At 39.4% G+C, this 21,261-nt stretch overlaps 1 protein-coding gene across 3 annotated transcripts in view; it reads left to right on the top strand.

The window, feature by feature from the left end:
* Positions 1–21,261, top strand: part of GHR (growth hormone receptor) — a 117,296-nt gene that overhangs the window by 53,462 nt on the left and 42,573 nt on the right. For all 3 annotated transcript variants that reach the window (XM_054283861.1, XM_054283842.1, XM_054283853.1), the window contains exon 3: positions 2,830–2,909. In XM_054283861.1, coding sequence (XP_054139836.1) covers positions 2,840–2,909 — 70 coding nt within the window. In that variant the 5' untranslated portion in view covers positions 2,830–2,839. The remainder of the gene's footprint in view (positions 1–2,829; positions 2,910–21,261) is intronic.

Genomic DNA, 21,261 nt, shown 5'->3' with positions numbered 1-21,261 from the left:
AACACAAGTTAATCCTGTGCCCTGTTTCAGAGTGATGGTTGTTTTTGTCAAGGTCTGTGGCTGAGCAGGACATTTCTCAATAATTGTAGAATTGCTCTTAAGCAAGTAATAGCTACTGCTGGAGGGAGGCTGTGCCCTCCCCTCCACTTGACTGCTCACTCCCATGCCTGTGCTGCCCCAGCTCTGCTCATGGGCTGTGTCTTTGGACCTGATAAAACAGGTCTGCAAACAGGTTAATTACAATAATGGTTTATGGATTAATTTTGACTAGAACAATCTCCTGATGGAGTTCACTGTGTTGCAGGTATGTAAACAAGCCTACCACTGCAGGAGGGAACAGCAGTACTGGAAGAGGATAACAAGACCTTACTGAAGTGCGGTGTGTTTGTTGACATCTGTAATGTGTTTCCAGGCTCCTGGGTTAGTGCTTCAGCTTCTAAACCTTCCAGACTCTTCTTGGAAGGAGACTGAAATGGCTACCAGTCAGGTGTCCAGGGATGGAGGGGATAGTCATGCTGTGACAGCTGCACATGGGGACCAACCCTGGTCCTACCAGAGTTGTTTGGTGTGGTTATGAAAAGTGAAACAGTGTTGAAAAGTGAATGATGGATTCTGATCACATTTGTTCTCACAGGAGGACTCCTGTGAGGATTTGGCCTTCTCTTGTGGCTGTTAATAGGCAGGAAGAAGTAGAAAGACTTGGAAAAAAAGTAGTTGGAAGATTAGCAGAGGCTGATGGATGTGGGAGAACAGGAAAGTGGGAATAGGAAGGCAGCATTTCATGCCTGGGTACTGGGAAAGGAGAGTTGTAAATAAAGTGACGTTGTTCTCAGGCATGTGAAAGAGGAAATAAAACTTTAGGGAGAAAGCGGAAGAGCAGAGTGGGAGAAGAGACTGATGGGTATACGTTGTGTAACAGGAGAAGAATTGACAAACACAGAGGCACATTTTTGTAGTAGATTTATTTAATAACAGATAATAAGAATCCTATAAACAAGAGTACAGATGAAGCAGGAGGACCATTTGAGCTACCTGAAAATTTAGCTGATCTCGGATGAGCTTTGTACTGTGGCAATGTAGCTCCTCTACTGAGATTTAGGAGGAACTGTTGGCTTGTGGTTTGCTTTATTAGCTTTGTCCCAGGTCTGTGCATTCCAACAGCTGCAGTTGTCACTTCTCCTGGTCCTGCTCCCCAAGTTATCTCACTCCTACACTGCCCCAAATCCTCACTAAAGCACTTCTCTTTCTTCCTTTCTTCCTCTCTTCCTCTCTTCCTTTCCTCTTTTCCTCCTTTCTTCCCCCCTCCTCCATCCATCCCTCCCTCCGTGCCCCCCTTTGGTGTGACCCATGTCTGCCTGGCCAGAAAAAAGTCCTGCAGGTGCTTGGGCAGTCCAAAGAGCTCCTATAGCTCTTCTCTTGGTGTAGTAGTCCCATGCCCACTCAGGCTGGCCCAAGCTTGTCTGGGTAGTGCTGCTGGGCATCCTTGTCCTGATGTGTGTGAGGTGGGGAGCATTTCCTGGCTTACCTTTGCAGGTCTGGCTTAGGTTCTGCTAGTCTAGAGCAGTTTGAGTAAATGCCAACTCATGGAGATGGTAATAGTTCTGGATTTTTTCTGTACTGTGATTCCATCTGCTCTCTTAGTATAAGAAAATTGAGGGAATAACCTTTTAAATTCAGCATTACTATAGTTTTACATACTCTACATTCTTGTGTTTTATGGTCTTTAACCTTATTCAAACTTTGATAACTGTACTAAGCAACTGACTAGTTTTTGACACCCAGATTTGATAGCATTGTTACTTGATAACTAACACCTACGTCAAGATTGCTACTCATTAGTTGGCTTTGGACACTTGTCGTTTAATCTCCTATTAGAAAGGAGATTAGAAGGAAATAAAGAAGAAGGAAATAAAATCTCTAAATGAAAACAGTCCAGTGTAGAATCAGTCTGTCATACCAATTTACAGTCAGATGTGGAAGTGGAGCTATTCTCTCTCTGCTGCCTCTCTGAGAGAGGTGTTAGTGTATGGTGCTGGTTTGATGCCACGCAGCAAAAAAAATGCTGCCTGACTTGTTTACACATCCATGCTCATTTTAGCATGTATGTTGTTGGTTTAGTTTTGAAGGTCTCTGGTAATCTCCATGGCTATAAATGGTCAGGTTATAATCCATGGTATGGATGTTTTCCCCATGGTATGGATATTTTCCCCATACTTCCTATGGACACCTCAGGAGGTTTTTGGGAGCAAGGTGCCATCTTGTGCAGGTGTCTGCACAATCTGCAAGTCCAAGCTGCTGCCCTTCCCCATTGTTACCAGATGCTGGGGATAATGGCAAGAGCAAAGTAGAGCCTCAAAACAGGATTGTGTGATGGGGTTGTACGATGTGTGTACATTTGTGGCACAAGTGAATTAAGGAAAACAAGGAGCGTGCTTTTTTGGGGGAAGTTGTAAAGCCTTGCTGGTTTATGCTGGGATTGTGTTTGCATTCTTAGAAGTTTTAAAGTCATTTGCAGATGTCAATTGACAATACTGATTTTTCCTCCCTCTGTATTTATCGAGAAATCAAGAAAATACTTGATTTTTCCTCCCTCTGTATTTAATGGACTAGAAACGCATAAGCTACTTCTCTTGTAAATACAGTATTTACTATCTGTTCCAGACTGCAAGATGATGTATTGTTTTATGAGGCAATGAACAATAAACTAAATGTACTTCTGGTTTAAATCCAATCAAAAATTCAATAAAACTAGATAATAGCTTAAATGTCGTATCAGATTAGTAATATTTGCTTGTAAAGAAACTCTCTTATTGTCTTTTCATATTACAGAGTTAGGAGTATGGATCTTCGGTATCTGCTGTTTACTTTGGCACTGATCTGTGCAAATGACTCACTTTCTGCAGGTGATGGTAAGTTTTATGATGCCTTTCCATGCCTTTATGTGTGTAGATGTATAAATATGTAGCTTTATTTAAATCGTATTTTTATATTGAATTTTCAATGACTGTGCAACTTTCTTGATTGCAGTAACCCGGGTACCTAATGTGACAAATGCATCAGTTAATCTTTTTGTAAACATAGTGGGTGAGGTTGGGACACGTTGCGAAATGAAGGTGAATTTCAAAGACAGTTTTTGATGTGTAAGCGAGATGAAATTGAAAGAATGAAAGAATTGTATGGGATTAGTTCGTTTTTTTTCCCTAACAAGTCTTCTAGCATATTCATATTTTAAGTTTAGTATATTAATATCTTAAGTGTAGGACTTAGTATAAGTATAGGACTAAGTATTTGGACATACAGGATAAGCATTTGAAGACTGTATGCTTTGAATCTTAGGCTAGTAGGAACAAGTTTCATAAGAAATAAGCTTAGTAATTCTTGGGTGGAGATTATGGGATTTCAAAAGAACATGTACCCTTAACCAGCCAGCTGGGACTGGTGTTTAACTCATTTAACAAAACACACGAACTTCAATGGGACTTGCATGTTGTGTCAGATTGATCTGCTTATGCTTGCTATGATCTAATTAACTAAAGAAGTGCAGCTCAACCTGATCAGCTCTGTACTGTTCTGGTTTTCAGAACAGACAGCAGTAACAGTTTTCCATAATAATTAATTTCATGCAGACATGTCACTGCTTCTTGCAAAGCTACAGAGCAGCTGCAGCTCTGTAAACAGGTGCCCCTCCTGACTTAGCAGAGCAAGTCAGAAAGGGCAGTTTGTCAGGAAATTTTATTAAAGTGGGATGAAAACAGCGTCCACAGCTAACTCTAAATAAAGTGATATAATTTTCAGTGAAATTTTCTGACATCTCAATTTTTTTTTCTTTAGGTCCATACTTTAGTTTTACTGACTGCAAATTAAACATCTATAGACTTGCAAGCCATGTAACATCAGCCTTTCTAGTGCTAGTTTTAAAGTATGGTAGTAAGCCTAAAGGCAATGACATAGTTGCCTGTAGTCATAACTGGCTCACATTTTAAAGGTATAGCCATAGCTCTTTGTCTTGATACAGTTCTGTATTTTCTTGGAGTTGCATACTTTGAATTTCTAGGTGTCTTGTATACATTGAAGCACTGGAGAGGCATATGAGGTGTTACTTGGATGTTAATGGAGACCTTAAGCTAAAATAGTAAATAATTAAAACTCAGGTGATCAGTTCTCAGACAATTCTTCTATAAAGTTCATTCTGTTTATTAACAAACAGGTTTGGATACAGAAAATACAAGTGTCTGTTTATTTACTTCTATGCACGTGGCTCAAATGCTTGTCCTCTGTGCTAAAGAGAATCTGTAAGGCTGCTAGTTAAGACTTTTTCTTTAACATTTACCAAACATATACACATGCACCAGCTCCTATTCATTGTGACCACAGAAAGGTCAGTAGAACAAAAATTAATGTGTCCTGACTTCATCCTTTCCCCCGCTATGTCTGCATTTTACAGTAGACTCATTCAACAGTCAAAAATAATCCCCAGGGCAGTCTACTGGACCAACTGATTTCTCTCTTGAGTTTTAAGAACACATGAGGGTTATATGATCCTTGGCAGATGAGCTGTGGTCCAGATGTCCTAAGTGCAGTAAAAATCATTGTTATAAATAAAACTTGACCATAGCATCGTCTTTGTGTGACTTTGTCAATGTTGATGAAATAGTAATTTCTATGAGATTTCCTTCAGAACCAAAAAATTAAGAATATTTTGGTTGTTTCTGTGCTTAAATACAAGACACAGTACTAAATATTTATGTTCTGATTTGTTGTCCTAATAAAGATTGTGTGTGTGAAGGGAATTGCTTTTTTTAGTGATTGCTATTGATTTAATTGCTTCTAATTCTTTGGGCACATGCACAGTGAGAATGTCAGAGAAGGAAGTATAAATTGAGCAGCAGTATTTGAGATAACAGTATGAAAGAACACCCATTTGCTGTTCTTTTGTGATTTAGGAGGGAGTATTAGACAAGATCTGTTTATTACATGTTTGAGTTTTTTTCTCCCATGTGAATATGCTCATATCTACCAAAGTTCTCATGAGGATCCAGCCCCACTCAGGTCGTGAATCCTGACAATCTTACAGTGCTCTGCCCAGCACAGTCTTGCTGAGACCTTTGTATAAAGTTCATTAAATGTGCTCTATACTTGTACCATATCTGATATGTTGCCTGGTGACTGGATCTATGGTGTCATGATTCCCTAAAAAATTCACTTCAGTAGTCCTATTTCTTCTGGCAGCAGAAGAGATAAAAATTACATATGTTTTGTAGTCTTGTACCAAAGCCCAGTACTGAATCAGTGTAATATAGACTTGCACATGGGATACCTACATGTCTTGAAAGTAAACAAAGTGGAAGTTCAGCTTTACAAGAGTGCTTGGAGTTGGCTTTGTGCCATGGGGTCAGATCCACCCAAGATACAGTGAAATCCCATACAAGTTTCCTTCTGGCAGGATCAAGGATGTGAGGCCAGCAGTTGGCTAGGCAACTGCACATCATTTGAGACCAGATATTGGACATTTAGTCACCTGTTTCCTGTCTCCAGGCTGGTATCCACTTCCGCTGGAGGCTTTCTATTGATTTAGCTTGTTTTTCATGCTCTCCTCTTGCAAAGAAGCTGGCTTCCAGCTCCCTAAACTGAGACTGCAGCTAGCATGAAGTGAGAGAGGTTCCCACTGTCTCTGAGAGGGTGATGCTCGAAGTGACCAGGTGTGTCCACTGCTCCAGGCCTTTGACTGTAATTCAGGGCTGAGCAGGTCTGGCACTTTCAGCCTTTCACCAGGGTTGCTGACCCTTGTGCTGTCCATTCCCGTGAGCTGCCTGATGTACAGTGACAAGGAAAGAAAGTAAAGGCTGCAATAACAGGAAGGTAATTTCTAATAGGTGCATAATTACCATAGATAAATGGGTTTTCTGCCTTCAGGATTGGAAAGCACAAGGGCCGTTTTCACAGCTGATTAAGACTTTTTTTTCAGCAGAATTAGGCTTCTAGGTTGCTTTGAAGATGGGTAATTGTGTAATTTTGACATTTTAGTTTAATTTAGTTAATTAGATACATAAACAAGAAAAAGTACTGCCTCATAAGCAGATGTATATCTGTGCAGTATTAATTGTAGTTCAGATATAAAAATATATAATTGCATGCAAATACACAGTTTGTATTTGAGATTTTGCATTAATGTAACTGTAGTGTTTCAAAACTATATCCAGAACTCACCAAGTACTTTGGTTTACTGTACCTGCTGACATCAGAGCAGTTGAGGGGGATTGCTCAAGACACAGACTGAAATATGTTTAGGAAGCAAAATGAAAGTTGTGATATTGTTTGCTTGTTCCTTCTCTACGTCTGATGAGCGTAAGTCAAATAAGGACATAGAGAAGTAAACTGGGAACTAGTCCCAGTTAATAAAACAACACATAAGCTCAAGCAGCTCCAAAATGAATTTCTTTCCAGTGAAAAAAATGAGAAATGTCTTTTACCATATTTTTATGCTAGGACAAAGTTAATTCCAGACTATTACAGTTATGTTAATTTATCCTCTGAAACAGCTTTAGAAAGGCATTAATCTTTAATTGTTGCACAAGAAAAATAATTTTGAGTGAACTGATTGTACAATGACAATTTTAAGAGTAACAAGCCTTATATTATAATTCATTTTATCTAATTTGATTTTTAAAAATATTTTTCTTTTTCCATCACAGCTTTTAAAATTATTTTATGAACCTGCTATGCTCAAATAGTCTATTTTCATAACTTTTATTTAAGAAATAGACTTAGTTATTTTCCTTTCTGAAACAAATACAGTCCAATTTTTATTTCCACCTGGATGTCCTTTTGTTTTACTGGTGTCTGTTGCTGTACTTGGATGTTTTGTGTGCATTACACATTGATGATAAACCATCCAACTATATGTGTGCACTGGATATCAGTGTTCCAGTTGCAGAACTGGAGATTGAATCCATAACCCATGCATATGACTTCAGAGTCATTAAAGACATGCCTGAGCAGCCAAGATTTCTGTACAGGGCTCCCAGTGATCTCAGTGGACCTGCAGGACATCTGCATCTTCCTAGGATAGTCAAAAGCTTACAGACCTCTCTTTAAAACCTTATGCCCAGGTATCTGATACATAATTGACATGTATTTTCAGGTAATTAAGTCAACTCTATCAGCTGTTCTGTGTGCCAGGGCCTGTTTTGCCTAACTCTCTATTTACTATTGGGAGCTTGGACACCTAAGGCTAAGATTTATCACAGGGATATCTCTAGATACTCAAAAAGTGTGCATAAAACTTGTAGATAGCACACCTGTGCCTTTTAAGCTGAAGCTGGAAGGCAAGCAGAGTATCCTGGGCAGTCTGACATAGCTACAGATGCTTAGGCAACTGTATTTTGCCCTATGGGGCATAAAGGGAGCTAACTTTAGGTGTTCTTATTTTGAACTGAGCCTCATCTTTGCAGCTGACTTGTTTCAATGTGCATAATTCTGCTTGCTTTCTTCTGGGTAGTGTCATACCTACTCAGCCAGACACTGTAGGTTTTCTGCTACTGTCAAGGTGAGGGGTCTTCTCACTGGACTGTTGGGAAAGCATGTGAGATCTTGCTGGCAGACACATGTTGTCTGAAGGCTTTTGTGACATGTGAAGAAATTATTAGAATTAAATTAAGCAGAAAGGTGACTTTGAATGGCAGCATATTCTCTTCTAGGACAGGGAAATTTGTCCTTCAGTTCATGGAGTCAGGAGGTACCAAACGATTCAGAAAAATGGTCTTGTCTGTAAACATGTTTTGTGATTTAGATGAACTCAAATTTTATAGATGCAGTCAGTAACAAAACGTTTCTCAAGTATTTTTTGGGGTTTTTTTAATAACTCCTTTCATAATCACAAAGACTAGATATATTTGCATATATTAAAATCCTCATCTTGTTAGGAAGGGACAAAAGGACAGAATCTTCCTTAGCTTGAGCTGCAAACATTCTTGCCTTCTTTTGGTAAATAGTACATAATACAGTTAGTAGTCATTTGTTCACAGTGGTCATTTTCTCTTCTTGATGCTTTTAGTTTGGTTCATCTTTCCTATGGCCTTTCTTTATTTTGTCTGTTTTCTCAGTTAAATGCAGCTAAATATGGAGCATAAGTCCAAGCAGAGCTGACAGGAAAACCTGATAAACTGAAAACTGTAATCAGTGTGATGAATCCTGGTGGATGTGGATGGGGGCAGAACTGTTGAGAAGGCAGGTTTAAAACTTCCACCTGAAAACAAAGCCTTTAGAATAGTTGCCCTATTTGCCTATTTTAAGTGTTTCCAAGCAAGAAGTGTGTTCCATTATGTAGAAGAAATTGCTACAGACACATTCCAAGAGCCAGAATCAGAAACCTTGGCACAGAGAAGCATAAGTTATACCACTGCGATCTGGCTAAGCCATTTCAGCTGAAGAGAAGATTCATTTTGGCAGAGAAAAAAATAGTATTTCCATCATCACTTTCCATTGGGATTAAGGATAGCTTTGATGACTAGCAGAAAAATCCAAGGGAAGGCCAAGGAAGTGCACTTCTGAGTTACTTTTACCACTCTTGCTTCCTACCCAGTAGTATATATTTCAGGTAAACCATTTGTCTGGGCCTGTGTGACAGTATCTCATGGGGAAGAAAGGATTTCACATTGCCTGTTCTTTTACAGAAAACTATTTGGGATTTCTAAATGTGGAAAACACATGCTGAAAATTAATTGCAGATGGGGCTATATTTTATAAGAAAACCCAGAAAATCAAAAGCATTTTAAGATATTTGAAGCCTGAAATTGTGCCCCAAAATATCTGTGTTTAGGCTTACATCTGAGTAGATCCAATGGTTTAAATGCTAACCTGAGATGCAGAAACTTGTCTCCTTTGTCCTGTCTTCCAAACCACATCTGTGACTCCAGCATTTACTGAAGATTTTCAAGGCTTTGAATATCTTCACCCACAAGCCTGCCAAAAACACTTCATGGACAATCAGCTTCAATCAGATACCCTGTAAAAGACGGTACATGCCAAAGTTTCCCCATCCAGTTATCTCTGTCATCCTTAATATTCCTCCTATTGTGTGTATTTCCTTCATTGCTCTTTTGTTGCTATCATATTTTCTTCTCTGTTTAACACAGACTTGCCAATTTGCTGTCCTCTGATTGCTGTGTTTTGAGGCAACTTGCAAGAATTAGCAACTCATCAGTGGTTAGTGCCTGGTGTAGTCAGAAGGAGAGGTCAGTCTTCCTCCCTCCCAGGGGCAAAGCTTGTGATCCCAGCAGGGCTTTGCTCTCCCAGGCAGACTTACAGACTGCAGGCTAGCTACCAACATGTGCCCTGGTCCTCCTGTGAGCCAGAACTGCTCCTCTGCTACCAGGACAGAGCTGCATCCAGAACCACTGACTGATAGTGGCCACTTGCTTTCAGAGGAGTGAGGCCAATTTGAAACACAAACTTTTTGCCCACAAACGGAGTGAAGCTTTTGTATTTGTGGAGGAAGATCAGGTGATGGAAATTATGCAAAACCTTGCACAGCAGTTAGTTACCACTATCTAAGAGGCTAACAAGTGAGAAAGTTCCTGGTTACAATCTTTAACTCCGCTTAGTATTTTAAATGTAGTTGTGTATTTAATGTGAATTAGAGAAACCATGTGTACTGCACTAGCCAAATCAATGCAGTTAATTAACTTTGCAGCAGGGGAAAGAAAAGTAGCTCTAGCAAATAAACACTAGTCTGTATTATAAAAGCAGACGACATGAGTAGTCGTTCCACACGACTGAATGAATCGTTCCATACAGTAAAGTACACACAGAGAAAATTTCTTTAAATACCATCCATCTCTAACAGGAAAAAGAACCTTTAGTTGCTGCATATTCATAGTATGTAATGAAATGCTCCTGAAAAGGGGTGACTTTTTCAATTTATTTAAACAATGATGCAGCTATTGTGCAGTAACTTGCACTGCCTGATTTAAAACACCAGGGATTTTTACAACCAGGAGACTCTTTGCTATTTTGCACATTCCTTATCCATGCTGTGACAGCAGGGATTGTACTGGAAACTGAGTAAAAGTGTGACTGGAATTTGGAGAGCTGTAATTGAACAGATCTGGTTTCTGTAAATCAGGGAGTATTGTGTGCAGCTCAGCAATATTTTGACACAACTGGGTGTTCCCCCTCAACCATTCCAAGGGATCCAAAGTGAACAAGAAACATTCTAGAGCAGGAGTTCCCAAGATGCCATTCTTGAGGCACACAGAGTGACCCTGAAAGCTTCGCACTGGCCGGCACCTGCAGCAGAATCAGATGATTCTCAGGGTTGCAGCAGAGCTTTCAGCACAGCTGGGTAGTTCTGGAACTGGAGCCACCATCTGAAGTGTGCCTAATTCCAGCCTTGAGGAATTTTTGGTCACTTGGGCTCCAGAGACACCCCTGTTTCCAACCCTTGCAACTGCCCCAGTCTTCCTTGTTACGCTCTGGCACACTGAACTGGTACCCAGGTGATTATTGACTTCTGAGGATGGAAAGGGGAATGGGGATGAGATACTGTTGGGGAGCTTGGCTGTGGTGTGACCCTCCACAACAAGTTTCTGGCAAGGTTCCCCTTGGAAAACAAAAGTACCTGGCATAATGTTTCCCTTCTGAACTACTGGAGAGGTACCCATGAACTATGGAAGAGTGATGTAGTAGGTGAGAGGCAGAGCTGCAAACTATGAGTCCTCTCTCTAGCTTCTGAAACTGGAACAAGTCCTGCTACTTAACAAGATGGAGGTTTCTCTACTTTGCTTGCTATTCTCGCCTTTTGTAGAAGCATAATCAAATAGTAAGAGCAATGGTCAGTTTTATTCAGCACATCTAACAGATTGTGACTCTACTGGGGATTTTAAATTCTTCCTGCATAATGCAGTGAAGATTTTCTTTTTTAGAAGTATTGGGGGTTTTTTTACAGGTGCTTATATGTCTTCTACTAAGTCATTTGGTGCAAAGGGGTAAAAAAAGAAAAGCTGTAATGTATGCTGATAAAGTTGGTGGAGTGTCTAAAGAGCCATACAAAATACCAATTCAGTCCTGTGATTCATTCTCGTGAAGTTGGTCAGGGAGACAGACAGTTGTTCACTCCCTGCCATTTTGGATTTTTTTTGAGCCCTTGATATAGCACTGTAAGCAACAGTTCCTTGAAGAAACACCAGGGACAAAAAGGAAGGACTTGTATGGATTAAAGAATTAATCAAAAGCGGGGTAAAAAAGAAAAATGAGCTCCCACATCCAAGGGTATCTCCTGTCTACCCTTGTACAGGGAAGAATTAAATCCAGGTCTGTTCTGCTGTGGCAGGACCGGCTGGAAAGCAGTGCAGGTCTGGGAGGCGCTGAGGGAATGAGGGAGAAGGATGCGAGGGGAGCTGCTGGAGCCCTGCAGCCCTGTGCACAAACACTGGGCACTGCTGGAATGGGGCTGCCCAGGGAAACGCCACAGAGTCACCCAGACCAGCAAGTGTGTCTTCTGTGGGCTATCCCAGATTGTACCCTGAGCATATTCGGAGAAACATGCTGAAAGGAAATATGTTTATTTTGTATTTGGTCTGGGATTTTGTTTATTTATTACTCCCTTAGAAATGTGTAGTCTTGGCTTTAGGGCTGACGCAGAAACTTCAGAAGCAAATTGAAAACTGACTTGGATCAAAAATTTACTCTTGAATCCCTATCTACTAGAACCTTTCTGTGTATTGCACTTTGTAAAGACAAAATAACAAGACCAATTACGTGCCTGGCAGGCAAACACCATGTGCATCATGTTGCTTTTAAGATACACTTTGTGTTTGCTACCTATGCCTACTATATAACAGGAAAAACAGAGAGTATTTAATAAATAGTAAATATTCAACAAAAAATTTGTACAAATAAAATAATGTCATTATGCCCTTTGAATATGTGTCTGGTCTCCTCGTAGCTGAAACACTGAACAAAGAATAATGTGATAATTTACTTTTAACAGGAAAACTGCGAGTGTTAAGGAAGCAAATTTAGGTAATAACTATAAATGCTAACATGATCTATTTATTGTTTGTTGTTAGTGATCAAGTAGTTAATAGTCAATGTAATTACTTCAGTAAAAATGCTGATGTCAACTATAGTTACTGTTTTAATACTGTATAGGTTTTAATTCAAACCATCTGTTTTAATCCTTGTATATATCCTGGGTTGATCTTTACTTGCAGTTAAATGTTTTTCTGGCAGTTAAAAGTAATTATTAACGGAATGGAAATTATTAGTGGTTCATGGTTTGGCAAGGAAAAAAAATGCCTTTTCAAGTTCTTGGTGTCTCTTTAAGAGAGCTCCTGCACCAGAAATGGTTGAGGTTGGAGTATAACACAGAATATTTTCTGTCACAAGTCTATGTGATATTTGGGGTTCATCCCAGTGAGGTGTTTGGAAGTGTAAGTCACTCGTCTGATTATTCTCCACCACTTAATTAAGCCCATTTATTTCACATGGCAAAGGAAATATGGGTGGTTTATTAAAAGGGAGGTATAAAACACTGGGGAAGAATGTCAGAAATGCTGGCATGTATGCATAAACAACGTAATTTACTTTCTAGTGAACTGTGTCATTCTCCAGTGTATTCTTCACAGGATTTATAGAGGATCTTTGGTCTTGCTAACTTGCTGAATCAGCTTTGACTGTAACTGTCCTAAAATTGCCCCGTTACTCAAGGATATCTCCACCTGACTCCAGAACTCAGCCTTCATGCTGTAAAGATCTGTTAAGCCACTTTGCAGTAAAAAGAGAAGCATCTAGGGCAACTCCAAAAGTAGTGAAATAGATGTGAGATCAATAATTTATTATCCTTCCTTTCTGATTTCATAGCTATGACACAATAGGAAACTGTAGAAGTTTAACAGAAAAACCCAAAGTATCTCCTTCTACTCTTGTCACATGCCTTTCAGCACACCTAGGGACCTTCAGAACTCAATCAAAGTCGTGGTTGGATCATGCCATACTTTATAGATGTAGAGGGCAAGACTTCTCTCTAGGAAGGATGCACTGGAAGCTTTTCAGGCTGTCCAGCTGTCACAGCTGACTGTGTTTAATCTCCCATTCTTGGTCAAGCCAGTTAAGCAGAGTTAAATCGTTGTCTACAAAAATACTTGTAATAATATTGCAAGAACCCTTCTGACAGAGACATAATGTTAAGACCAGTAACAGAGACAAAGCCATCAGAATTTCTTGTGGTGACCCAAAACATGCAGCTGATATTATGTACTTTTCAAGGCTGTGAATGATGTTCATAGTTTAAAGTAAATTTTTCTCTGTTATGTCCTTTTTTCTTTTTTCCTCCCTGACTCAAGAAACATTTGTTTTTTTACCAGGAGGAACATGCGTTACAGGATCTGGCACGTTTGCATGTGGTACAAGCTTGTGAATGTTTTGTTGAGATAAGTGAGTGACAGCTTCCAGTTGATGTTCTGCAGGAGGTGAGGGTTTCTTTCCAGAAGCCCTGACCATCTGAAAATAACTATATTCTCCTTGCAGAGCTCCCAGTCTGACATGTTATCTTATCCCCTCAGTACAGCAGTGCTGATATTTTACTACAACAGTTTTTCATGCTAATTGTCTTGGGTAGCAGCTTTAGTTACAAGAGCTGAAAGGATTATATCTATCAGAGTTAGCATTTTGTCTCCGTTGCCCAGCATTATAACAGAAGACTTGATTGTAAATTGTTGTTAAATGCTGTTTTTCAGTTGTGACAGCATGTTACCACTGGAATTCAACTTATTTTTGTTCCAATTTTTAAGCCAAAAAGGGCATTTTTTCTTAAGAGAATAAGGCTATGTTTTCTTCTGTTTTAGAGAAGTGTCAACAGTTAAGGCCGTGCTGTTTAATTCCATTATACCCCCTGGAAATTTCTCAAGAAACATGAGTTATGACCATGTCAATGCTTTTCACTTTATGGGTTTCACATCTCAGCAACTTGCAAAGATGTGTGAAATACAATTAACAGTTCCAGTAGTCCCAAGATACCTATATATAAGCACTGGCTTTCTAGACATAGCATTGTTTTTTCCCAAAGTCATAGCTATCCCTAAAGGAAACAGAGTATTAGCCTTAGTATGTGGCTCTTAACCCCATTTAAGAACGCAAGTGGGACCTGATTAAAATAGTATATGGCTTATACTGGTGGGAGTCCTTGATCTAAAGAGAGCTGGCCTCTGTATGTTGTTCTAATTGCTGTGGGAATACCATCATGCACTCAATTGTAGTTTATGAAAAGCTGGTGTAGTCTTCCTAAAAACTACTTTTAGAAAAGTTCTGAATCCATCATATTGTTACTGCAGATAAGCTGCCATGACTGGTATAACATACAATATTTCCTGGTTGTCATGCACTGTAGCACTTAAATGCAGCATGTTAGAAAGACATTATTTTTTTACAAAAATACATTAAAATGAATTGTCCTTCCTTTTAATCAGGGCAAGTCTAATGTACTAAATAAGGAATAAAATTTAATCCATATTTGAGATGGCTACAGGGTAGATATGTCCCTAGGAGTTTCAGACTGTCCTGAGTTCTCAAGTGTTTATTTCAGTGCTAAGGCATGAATGAGCTGGGGAGTTAGTTAGGGATTTTTGTTATTTTTGTGGGTGGTTCTCACCTGATTGGTGTGAAATTACAATTTATATTGTTTTCGTTTCCTGGAGGGAAACATTTACCTGAATTGTCACTGACAGACATACCTGTCACGGGTCTCAGCAGAAAGGCAAATCAGTGGCCATAATCTGAGATCTCCAGATAAGGCTGAGGTGTATTGGCAGAAATGGTGACCTTCCAAAGCCATTTACTTGTCCTAAAGAAAGCAAAATTCCTGTGACTCCTGCAAGACTAATAGTTCTATAATAATGACACTGGTCTGAAACAAGCTTTCAGCATCTGGCTGTGCCATAGAAATTCCTCTGTGTCCTTGGAAAATTGATTAATATCTGTGTCCTGGCTCCCTAGCTGAAAAGTGAAAAGGCACTTCAGGGATAAACTTCTTAATCTGTTTGAGTTTATCAGATATTATGGTGAATGAAATTGCTGAGGTTGTGCAATACCCTCTGTCAACAGCATTGTATTTATTGTACAGAACAAAGTGATAGAAAATTGTATCTCCTCCTCCAGCACTCATGAAGCTGGCAGGCTCCCTCCTCCACCAAGGCAGGGAAAGGTGTCTGTACGCTTGTCAGGAGGTAAGGGACACCACCCAGGAGCACATAAAGAGCTGAAGTGTCCTCCAGCACATGTATTTTTTTTTTTTTCTGAGTAAATCTACATACTTGCAGAAACTATGATTTTCTTCCAACAGGAAAGGTCTTACGTTAATGTGGGCCCATAACTAATTGTTGCCATGGGAAACTCTGAAATGGCCACCCACGCTTTTATATCTGAATGGAGCTTGTGTTCATTCCATCTGTGGGTCAGCATACGCAGATTAGTGTGTATATATGTTTCTTCCCTGGTCTAGCATGGTCAAGCTGAATTATGAAAGGTTGCCTTTCATGTTAAAGATTCTGGAAGCATCAACCAGCCCTGGAACACTCTGTCTTATGGGGCTGCTCCAGTGCTGACATGCCCAGAGTACCCTGTGGTCTTCCTTCAGTTCATTGGTGTGCTCAGAGCTGATGAAAGGCACAGCCAGTCTTAGGAAATTTTCACTTTAATTGTTGGCAGCGTGACCCTGCAGCCCTTCTCCCCACAGAATGAAATATTGTGCAAACATGAAAATGCAAATACTGGAGCTTTTCAAAGAAGAAAATATGGTGTTTTGAATTATAAACCTATTTTACCCTTTTCTTGTGCCCAGACTGTATTGTCCTGTGTGAAGTTTTCTAAAATACTTGCATTGTGAGATGTGCGCTTGATTTGGAGAATCCCAACTCAGATGACTGAAGTTTGGAGAAATGGGAAGTGACCTAGCCATCCTTGGTGGCAGGTAGTGACTGAGGTGTCTGCTGGACAGGAGAAGGCAATGTCACTGGCACATGGTTTCTGCTAACCAGCAAGTGCTTGTGGAAGGTACTTGGACAAGCAATTCTAGATATACTTGTTGATAGGTAAAATTTGGCTTATTTTTAAGCTGCTTAGTTTTTGAAAGCTTTTTTAGGTCTGCTACTGAAGACAAGGTACTTGCTAGCTACTTGCTAGGCTAGTAGCAAGCACTAATTGCTAAGCTAGCAATCACTAGGCTCAATAAACAGGGACTTCTCTCACTGTACCATTGTCCTTTCAGAGCAGATCTGTGTGAAGCAGATTCAAACATATTGATGAAATGTTGTGGAAAAGGCTTCATTGTCACTGGCTGAACTACACATTTTCTTTGGACTGTGAATTTGGCACCATTTATTGAGACGAAAGAAACACCAGCCGTAGAGTGCAATGCTTGGCTCCCTCCCTGCCTTCAAAACAGTCTAACCTGCCAATTTCTTCTGCATACCCAAATACTGACTAGATTAATATAAGTGTTAATTATAGCATCATTTGAGACAGCAAGCTAGCACTTGTTGCTGTCTAGCACTTTCATGTTGGTGTGTGAGCACCTTTAGTCACTAGCAGCTCTTTTCCGTAAATACAGGATAAGTCACAGCTGTCACAGGAGCATGACCCTTAATGATCCCCTAACTGTGTGACTTTGTACAATTTATTAAGTTGTTCCCCTGATTTCCTCATTTTTTGTTTTGAAAGGTTTTTTAAAGTCTGAACAAATAGAGACTGCACATTCAATGAATTTAATTTTATTATGGTGGATTTTTTTTTTATGATTATGATTTATTCTGGCACTTCAGATGACTAGATAAACTTAGTGGGATTTTGGGATGTGATTTACATCTAATTGTCACACTATTGCTGTGCTTGCATTTCCTTAAATGACAATTTTGCTTTAACTGTGGGAGAGCTCACAAAAATGTTAGCTATAATGAAGTACATACTGACAGTATAGACTTCCAGTAGGACATTGAGGTGCTGGAGTGGATCCAGAGAAGGTGGCAGAGCTGGTGAAGGGTCAGCTGGGGATGAAAAATCCTGTGAGGAGCAGCTGAGGGAGCTGGGGGTGTTTATCCTGGAGGAAAGGAGGCTCAGGTGTGACCTTACCACTCTCCAGAACTGCCTGGAAGGAGGCTGTGGCCAGGTGGGGTTGGTCTCTTCTCCAGCAACCGGTGACAGGAAGAGAGCTCATGGCCTCAAGCTGTGCTAGGTTAGGTTTATGTTGGACATTGGGAAGATTTTTTTCACAAAAGGGATGACTGAACATTGGGATGGGCTCCCCAGGGACATGGTGGCATCCCCATCCCTGGAGGTGTTTAGGACTGGAAGTGACACTTGCTGCCATGGTCTGGTTGACAGGGTGGTTTTCAGTCACAGGTTGGACTTGATCGCAGAGATCTTTTCCAACCAAATTGATTCTTTAATATTGAAAGTGAGAGTACCAAGCTAAACCCCTCTGCATGCAGGCCACCTGATGCTCATTATTACCTCCTTTACCTAGACTTGAGTAATTTACTAATGAAGAAAAGACCTTACAAAAATAATGTGAATTTAAAACATATTTTATAAAAGTTCCCCTATTTTTAAATGATCTTAAGGATATTTTACTAATTAGTTAAACTGAATTGCATAAATGAGGCAGAAACCTGTTCAAGCTACAAAAGATTTCATGATCTTGGAAAGAACCTTTTTTAGTAAAATATCAATATTGAAGTTGTAAAAGAAGAAGACTTTTGTTTTTCCACCCTCAAGGTTACTTATCTAACTGCTATCTGTATTTTTGATGAGTTACCATAATATTTTGTATTTCTGTTACTTGGGCCACTTAAAATATCTTTATAGATTTCCAAGTAGATAAATCTCTGCTTTCAATTCTTTGAAATGCAATAACAGATGTTTGTCATGTTATGGTTGTAGTTGTAGAACCATAGGCACAACAGGAGTTTCTAATTTACTTCATTTTTCTTTCATTTTGTGAAGTGCCTTACTAGAGAAAATGGATTCTTAGGGGTATGAGTTACTTTAAAACATGAAATGTACTACATAGGGACATATTACAGATGCAATATTTTATCCTTTAGCTGAAGTATCTTTTGAAAAATTAAGAAATTTTTGTACTAAAAGTATTTTTAATAAGTGAGTAAAACTGTACTTAGTTGTTTTTAGGTCAACAAAATTCTTCTATTTTAAGTGTTTGCAAAACAGTTGTATAGAATTTTTTGTTGTTGTTGTTGTAGTGTCTTGTGTGTTCTTCTTTTTCTTTTCATCCATTACTGAGAACTTTAATCATATTGAGCTTAGCCCAAAGGTTTCCCGTGTTCCAGCTTTTAAGCTGCTTAACCTGTGTAAATACATTAGGGCTGTTCTAAACCATTAAAAACAAGAAGAGATAGATGTGTGCAAAGTTCAAATGTGTTCTGCTGGCTTTTATCATCAGTGTGAATCATACAGCAATTTAGAAGCTTAAAATAGTTCGTTGTTCATAAAACACAAAATACAGAAAATGAAATCTCTTTAGAGGAAGCAGAAATATATATTGAGCATTTCAGTTCAGTGTTGTGGGAGGTTTCTTGCTGTAAGGGACTTTTATCTATTTGTATGTTTTCTCCTTTTTTTTATTTAATTACTTTTGGTGTATTTAGAATGGTGTGTTTTGAAAGCTGCTGAAACTGAAATCCATCTTTCATCCTCAAAGATGAAGTAGTATAGAAATACATTACTTTACTTTACTACTTTAAAATACATCCTGCTTCCAGGACAGATTTGGATCACAATTGTTGCCCAAGTCAGGATTCAGTCTTCCTTATGAATTAGTCTCTTCTTTTTCTGTTATTTTCTGAGACCGATAGTTTAATTTAACATTTCATGCAGAATGAGTGAATAAAAATGCTCAGAAAACTTAAAAAGCCCCAGAAATTACATTTTGTGGGCCTCCTGTCTGAAATGTCCATGACATAGGATAAGCACTACTGAGCGACAACCAAAACATCACTGTGTAACCAGTGTGATTTTCATAGAGAATCCAAAACAGAGCACTGTACCAGCTGCTAGGAACAAAGCTAGCTCTACCCCAGCTGAAACCAGGACTCAGCTATTCCCTAAAAGCAGTAAGCACAGTGTGCCAAATCAGCAAAGCTGAGTGAGGAGTACATCAATTCAGGAAAGTGTATGAAATCTTGTAGATTCATTGCAATTGATTGGAATTTTTTTTTCATCTTGAATTGTCATTTGTGTACAGACACAAAACAATAGATACCTGTAAAGTGACCATTACTAGGAGTGACACCGTTCACTTTTGTGTTGGGAAGAGTTAGAGGTACAGGGGAGGCAGTACTTGAACTGAAAGACAACTAGATAACAGAGGGAAGGAGTCAGTGAGCTGAGGTGATATTTGTGTGGGGACCTGTTCTTTTCCGTGCATTCATAAACAACTCAACAGACGAGGCAAATGCTGAAGTTTGCAAAACAAGAAGTTTGTCGATGCCCCACTAAACCATAAAGGACTAGCTAAGGGGCTGCAGAAAGTCCTTACAAGGCAAATGCTTGGGTAATAAATCATTAGCAAGCAATGCTTGGCGTAGATAAATGCCAAATGATGCTTGTAGGCAAAATACAACCCTAACATGGCACATAAATTCATGCACTCTAAATGTTATGATTCAGAGATGGGGTTTTGCTGTTGTGACAGGGTGTCCCCAGGAAGGTCAGCTCATTGCTTTTCACAGCTCCATTCCTCCCCACACCAAAGACATAGAGCAGAACTGGAAAAGTGCAGAGAAGGCCAATAAGGATGAACAAAGCTCTGCAAGACATTCCTTGAAGGTCTTTCTTCACCTTCAGTTTTCCTAAGCTGTTACTTCTCAGATGCTCCTACAATTGATGTCCTGAAATGAAGAACCAAGACCTTCAACAACAGAGGCGTCTCTCACTTGTGCTCACAGAGACCAGCTGGGTTGCTGTGTGCAGGCGCTACCTGATGGCAGCACACAGGTTGCATGAAGCCATACCCTGGAGAGAAGAAGGCCACTGGTGTGGCTAATTCTGCACTCTGTCTCAGTGTGTGCAAAGTAGTTCTGGTTGGGTCTAGTCACTCTTGTACTAATTATTGCATCTGACACAAGCTTTCTGGAGGAACATGGTCAAAACTAGTTGATTGAGACAAATACTACACAGCCAATTTTTAAAAGAACACCATGAAAGAGTAAGGGCCTCAGAAGTCCTACTTTTCTGTGGTTGTTTTGTTTGTCTGCCAACCTTAAGCTAGAGTTTAAAAACATTGTGCCGAGATGAAAACTCAGTTACTGAGCAGGAGTAATAGAAATGTAGTAGAGAATAAGGGCAGCTCCTGTTATGTTATGTTCTCCTCCATTCTGGTATTTGTGCTATTTCCACAAAAAATACTGGAAATTGTCTAGTCTGTAGTCAGCTTGAGGGAGTCCTTGGCTCCTCTTCTGCTCTTGGTATGAAATAAGTCTCATTCCAGTTAGAGTAAAAAACAAGAAAACAAAAACAAACACAGGAAAAAAACAGGAGAAGAAGAATTTGAGAACATTTCAGAACAAGGATGGGCAGCACTCAATGTTTCTTCTCCATAGTTCCTTCTACAGCCAGGTTTTTCCAGCTGAGGAGGCTTTATCCATCCTCAAGAATTGCAGCCCCATCCAAGAACACATGCTCTTGGCAGCAAGCTGGTCCCATGTAGCAAGAGAACTGAAAATAGCTTTCCTAAGGGAGAAGCTTTAGGCATGGCTATCTAATGTTGTTAGGTTTTAGAGTATTTATTTTGTGTGATTAGAGCATTGGAGATTAGGGTGGGGGGTTGTGCTAGTTTGTTTTTTTCTTCTTTCTCCTCAAAAATAAACAGCTGAACAGTTTCCCCACAAAGATAAATTATATCAAACCTGCTGCTGCATATGAAAGCCAAATTTCCAGTCTGTAGTTTTGAATTATGTGGAAAAAATTCAGTCGTTGACATCAATGCTCAGTCTTTGTTTTGTACTGTTTTGTAAGTGGAGTTGGCTTATTTTCCAGTTTTCTCATTTATGTTAAGAGCAAAGAAGTACAGCTAACAATAATGTTGGATAAATAGATCAATAAAACCTTAGCAATTTTGTTGGGGAAAAAAATGGTGGAATTTGGATCACCATTTTTTTCTAATAGGACTATCTGTTTTCAAGTAATTGTTAGCAGTGCCTGTTAATTTAAAGCAATCTAACCAGCCACTGCTGTTGGAGGATTGTGACCTGG

Source organism: Melozone crissalis, unplaced genomic scaffold (assembly GCF_028551555.1).
Source record: "Melozone crissalis strain CALT ecotype California unplaced genomic scaffold, PUWL_Pcris_2 ptg000005l_1, whole genome shotgun sequence".
Taxonomy (NCBI): domain Eukaryota; kingdom Metazoa; phylum Chordata; class Aves; order Passeriformes; family Passerellidae; genus Melozone; species Melozone crissalis.
Note: the sequence above shows the minus strand (reverse complement) of the source record. Positions and strands in the feature narration are given on the sequence as shown.